The 6110-nt window shown below is 48.2% G+C and overlaps 1 protein-coding gene across 1 annotated transcript; it reads right to left on the minus strand.

Moving 5' to 3' along the window:
* Window positions 1-1541: 1541 nt before the first annotated feature.
* Window positions 1542-6105, minus strand: THUMPD3 (THUMP domain containing 3; the record flags this gene model as incomplete). The annotated part of the gene is made up of 9 exons (XM_009075878.1): window positions 1542-1673; window positions 1903-2026; window positions 2243-2353; window positions 2535-2650; window positions 3006-3075; window positions 3621-3751; window positions 4374-4868; window positions 5372-5449; window positions 5974-6105. Coding segments are annotated over 9 exons (1389 nt in total), but the record flags the coding sequence as incomplete, so codon positions are not given.
* Between the last annotated feature and the right edge of the window lie 5 nt (window positions 6106-6110).

Consider the following 6110-nt stretch of genomic DNA (forward strand, 5'->3'; position numbering starts at 1 on the left):
TCTAACTATCCAAACTCCCAGATCCCTGTCTGTCCCAGCCTGGAGCGCTGCCCGGGATTGGTACAGCCAAAGTGCAGGACCAGCACTTGGCCAGTGGAAACCCTCCCAACAAATGGTTACACAACTGAAATAAGCATTTGCCACACAACTCACTGCAACCTGTGAACTCCGACAGCTACTTGTGGTGGTTTCCACCCACCTCTCCATACACAGCTCTCGTGACTGAGGCACCAGTTCCTCCCCATCCACCAACAGTTCAGCTGCCAATTCACTCCTCTCCTGATCTCTGCGTGTCAAAACAACATTCCTTTATCCCTCAGCTGCAGATTCCCAAACACCACACTACATCTTTGTCCCACACAGAAAGGAGTAAACTCCAGAAAAAAATAACTAGATGGGATGTATGGAATAAATTCCTCCCTGTGAGGTGCTGAGGCACTAGCACAGGTTGCCCAGAGCAGCTGTGGCTGCTCCGCTGGAGGTGTTCCAGGTCAGGTTGGATGGGGATGGAGCCACCTGGGCTGGTGGAAGGTGTCGCTGCCTGGGGTATTATTTACCCAAGGGCTGCATGACCTGGGCAGGAACCAGAGAAAGAACACAATTAAGACTCCTCTCTTATGCAAAACCTCTAGAACTTTAATACTTGTTAATTCACCTCTGAACATTGACACACACGGTGATGGAAAGGGCAAACCAGCAATGTTTTCAGCCTCTGCTGAGCAGAGAAAAAGGCTTGAGAAATCACAGTATGTTTAGAGAAGAAACTTCAAGTTAGTCAACAGGGAATCTATTTCTGTAAATATTGTGGTGGCAGAACTACAGCAGATCAATCCCTAAGGAATTCAAACACTGCCACCTCCATGTGTCTACAGCTGACCACGAAAACATGAACTTTAAAAGTGCTAAAAGGATCTCTGGTCTCAGGTAGTAACTGCAGACTGTTTGCTAAGGCTGTGTGAGTTACTCTCCTCACCCACAGTGGAACACTGAAATATGAGTTGACATTTACTGGTGATTAGCACTAAGGAGAGGTAACAGGCAAGAGAACCAGCAGCACAGCACACTGTTCACGCATGGAGTTTGCTTGTCAGACCATAAAAACCAGATACTGGTTCATTATCTGAGTTTACATTTGAGCAATGGTATAAACTGGAAAACTGAAATTTGGAAAAATTCTACAGTAGAGATACTACCCCTGAACCTTTCAAGGTGACAGACTTGGTATTGTTAGTCACGATGAGATACATGTAAGTTTCCTACAGTTTGGCAAGTAAATTCACTGTTGCCTCAAGGTGTTTTCTCTACTGTAAGCAGTGAACATAAACATTTAACTGAAACAGACCAGAGGGAAGCATTACTAATTCCAGGAGTGAAACCCAGTTGGGGTATAGGGAGGATGAGGTTTCAGAACACACAGCAGAGCTGTTAGCTCTGGAGTTGATCCCTGGTTTGACGCCTGTGTGACACCAATTCCTCTCAGGCTGTTTGGAACTGACAGATCTGTCCTGCAGGTGCTGGAGGTGTGTCCTCCTTCCAGGTGTTCACCAGAAGGGTTTTCTCTCCTCGGCTCTCTCCCAGGTGCGCCTGAGCAGGTACACAGCAGCGTGGAGCCCTCCCACGTTCACCCACACGGTCTGAGCGCGGCGCCAGACGTGTCCCACGCGCGACAGGGCCTGCAGACACAGCAGACAACACAGTGGAGGTAAGACACAACATTGTGCTTTGTTTTGCCAAATCACATCTGAAGGCAACGTCAAGGGCCTGTCAGGTCCCAAACTGCATCTAAATGTTACTACGTATTGCTCTATAAACAGAACATCTTCTCTAACGTGGCAGCTCACAGTTCTCCCCTCAGTGTATTTTCAGGTTTCGACAGGTCAGATTTTCTCTCACAGAACATACCTTGGCAAAGCACTTCTTGTCCTGGGTAAGCAGCACGGCCCTGCCTGTGCCCGGGGTGCAGATCCGGCCCATCTCCATCAGGCAGGCTGGGTACAGATCCCAGTTCTTCTTCTTTGACCCTATCCTGCAAGGCACAGTCAGATCCCCTTGGTGATACACCAGTTCACTGCTGCTGGGTGTCAGACATGGACCAGCTCCTTCAGGGCCACAGTTACTGTTACTTTCACCCTGCATTTTTTAACATAATGTCTGTCACTCCTTCCCAGATAAGCTCAGTTTAGTAACTAAGGGAGAATCCCAGCCCTGGCCAGGTGAGCAGCACCTTTCCAGCACACCTCACCTCTTCCCAAAGGGCATGTCTGTCACGATGACGTCCACAGAGCCAGTCCGCAGGGGCAGGTTGCAAATGTCCCACTGGATGATGTCCAAAGGGACGCCCATGGCAGTGCTGCTGCAAGGGCAAGGACAGACACTTCAGACATGAGCACTCAGAAGGTTTTTACACTGAGGAGGTCTAGAACATTGGCAGCAGAACAAAAAGCAAAACGTGAACCAGACAAACACACCCATGCAAAGAGGATTTCTGTGCATACCACACTGCAGGAAAAGGCAATCCCTTGTGCTTCCCTCACCTGTCCTTGCTCTCGTTTTTCCTCAGTAAGGAACAGATGTTGTTTGCTGCTCTCTTCACAGCCTGAGGGTTGTTATCCCCAGCAATGTGGAAGCAGCCAGGCCATTCTGCAGCTCCCTGGGTGGGAATTGATAATAAGCAAGATTAGCATCAACACTGCTTGACTGTAAACAAAACAAACAGAGGAATTACTCAAACGTGACAGAGTGCAACAAAGTGACTGCAAGTGGATGGCAGGGAATTCAGAATTCTGTAACAGATAGCTGTTATGCACCTCTAGACCTCAAAATACTTTTGGATTTAGTTTCTTCCTGCTATGGCCTAGGGAAGGAAAATGAGGACACCTACAAAAAGTGTTTGTTCAGAAGCTGGTGAGACTGGAGCTCTCTATTCAGCCATTGCCAGGAAGACCTACACAACTAATTCAGTGCATATACTGTCAAATTTAATTAAGAAAACAAGGAAGAATCACCTCTATTGGTATCGCACCTGTACCACACATGGGATCAACTATGATATCCGTGGGCTGGAGATCACAGAGTCTGAGAACAGAAGAGAAGATATGGTGAGAAATGTCCTTAAAACTGGAATTTCTCTACAGAAGGGAAAGGCGACTATTTATCACTCTGATTCAACCCATCTAACCAAACCTTTTTATCATTATTTTTCCCACTTGTTAATTACCATTTCCTAAGCAGCAATACAGTGAAATTCTCTCACAAAGGTGATACAGAATTGTGAAACGTGGCTGACACAGCACAAAGGTGATATAGAATTGTGAAACGTGGCTGACACAGCAAAGGTTTACTGCCCTTGGCTGGCAAACACCCACTGTTACTCCAAAGCACACTGCCAGCACTCTGCTTTTTTCACCTGTTTTTCTTTGGGAATGGACAGAAGTGGCTTCTGAGGACACGGTGGGGAATAAAGGGTCTAATTTCTGAATAGCACTCTGCTTTTTTCACTTGTTTTTCTTTGGGAAGGGACAGAAGTGGCTTCTGAGGACATGGTGGGGAATAAAGGGTCTAATTTCTGAAACAACAGGACTCTGACTGAGTGTAGCACAGCACAGTGCAGCTGCACTGACCTGAGCATGCCATAGGCCAGAGTGGAACGCAGCGTCGTGGGCCCGAAGTGGGTGATATTCCGTCTGTGAAGGCTCTCCTCAGTCAGTGCAATCCCTACCACGACCTCGTTGTTGTGAATATTCAGGAGAACCTAAAGAAAAACCTGAACTGAATGTCAGGAGTCACAGAAGTTTTCCATAGCATGGCTGGTAAATACTTATGGGAATCTTAAATGGCAATTTAAAAACCAGGAATGATGTGTATTTTCTTCTTGGAAGTAAAGCATCATTTTACTAGCCACAATGGAGAGAATTCAGGAGAGATTCACACATTCTGCCACTCACACCAAACCCTTCACCCAAGCCTTCCCAAAGTGCTATAACCATTGCACTGGCTCTTACAAGCTTTGGTTTCTATGTTTGGGGGAGCAGCCTAAAGTGCTACAACCATTGCACTGGCTCTTACAAGGTTTGGTTTCTATGTTTGGGGGAGCAGCCAGGAAAGTCCTGCAAGTTACGGCGACAGAACTGCAAAGCAGCAATAAAATACATATTCGTGGTGGGGATCACATTAACTGGGAAGGTGAAACCTCTCTCTAGGGCAGTGCTTCCATCTGAGCATGGCATAACGTGGTGGGAAATGAACCCTCCGGAGGGTTACCACTTTGCAGTTTCAGTCTCTGGAAGGCAATTCAGGGACCTCTAGCAGCAGAATTAAGACCTAAGAATGCATACAGCAGAAGTGTAGGTATTTCCAAGGCACACCCCCCTCACCTCCACATCAAAGTTGGTCATGTCAGCCTTCCACTGGAAGTGCTCCTGCACGGCCCCGCCGAAGTCTCTCGCAGCCTCGTTTGAGGTGAAGCTGTGCTTGTCTCCAGCTCTGTTACACGTCACCCTGAACTTCAGCACCTTCCCCTCTCCCTCGCCGGCCTCACCGTCCCCAGCCTTGCTCCCACTCCCAGGCCCTGCCTGCCCTTCATCCTTGGCATCCTCCTCCTCCTCCTCCTCTCCTGCTCCCTGGGGCTCCTCTGAGCCCTGGCTGCCCAAAGGGGTCTGGGCACAGTCCTCCTGGGCATCAGTGTCCTTTTGGTCTGCTCCTCCCTCTCCAGCCTCACTCAGCTTCTCTTTGCCTGCAGCACTCTGCAGGTTGTGTTTCTTGCGTTTGGTCTTCTTCTTTTTTAGGCTGTTGTTCAGTTCCCAAACTTTCAACGGATCAGTCCAGGGCAGCTTTTTAACCAAGGCTTCCAAATCCTTTAGAGCATCTTCCTTTAACAAGAGAGAAAAAATTGTGCTTTCAAGTCATTTCATCCCTTTAAAATTATCCTTTATCTTTAGTTCTCAACGTAGTTTGTTAAACATTAACCTACTAAGTGTTTACACAAAGCTTACAGGCTTTTCTCTGATTTTTGCCATAACTAAATGGAATTACACTGAAAATCACAAGACACGCAGTATTTCATCATTGTCCTTGCCAAATAAACAACTAACATTGCATTAAGTGACCAAAGTGACACCTCACTGTCCTATGTCTGTGACCTACAAGCATGGCATCAGCTCTTATCCCAGATTTTGCCAGTGCAACATATTTAACTGGAGAAATTATATTAGCACGGCCACACTTCCATTTACAAGCCAGAAAAGAGGAACTGGAACAATATCACAAATGTAAAACCCAACAAACTTTGTCATGAAACAGAACATTCGATGCTTAAATTGGTAAAATGAACACTCCAAACTGCAGCACCAATTAAAAATGCAGAGTAACTCACCTTGGTTTCTTTAAATTGATAGTCTTTGAACTCCTGAACAACGACGAACAAGTTATCCACTGACCGCAGACGATGGACCTAGAAGAGATGAGAAGCACATTAACTTGTTCATGTGTTCACTTGTCATTAGGATTTTCATAGGATCAACCAGGTTGGAAGAGACCTCAAAGATGATCCAGTCCAACCCTACCGTGGTTACTGGACCATGGCACTAAGTGCCACATCCAGTCTCAGCTTGAAAACCTCCAGGGATGGTGAATCCACCACCTCCCTGGGCAGCACATTCCAATGCCTGAGCACTCTCTCTGGAAAAAATCTCTTCCTAATATCCAACCTAACCCTCCCCTGGCAGAGCTTGAATCTGTGCCCTCTTGTCCTGCTGCTGGTTGCCTGGGAGAAGAGACCAACCCCCCCAGGTTTCACAGACCACATTCCTGCACAGAGGTGTCCCTTTGCACTAATTTACCCTCCCCATCACCTCCTCCCGGTGAGGACAGACACCGCTGCCGCGCCCGGCGCGGGAGGGATGGCATCGGCGGCAGCGGAGAGCTCTGCGCGGGGCGGGCGGGACAGGGACAGGGACGGGCGATGGGGACACGGACCTGCGGCAGACTCCTCGCCGGCACCTGGAAGTAGATCTTGCCGCGGTCGGGCCCCTGGGTGAAGACCGATCCCAGCTTCTCCTGCACCTCCTCGGCCGCCGTCTGCTCGAAGCCCGTGGGCACGGTGGCACCGATCA

Source organism: Acanthisitta chloris, unplaced genomic scaffold, assembly GCF_000695815.1.
Source record: "Acanthisitta chloris isolate BGI_N310 unplaced genomic scaffold, ASM69581v1 scaffold25135, whole genome shotgun sequence".
Taxonomy (NCBI): domain Eukaryota; kingdom Metazoa; phylum Chordata; class Aves; order Passeriformes; family Acanthisittidae; genus Acanthisitta; species Acanthisitta chloris.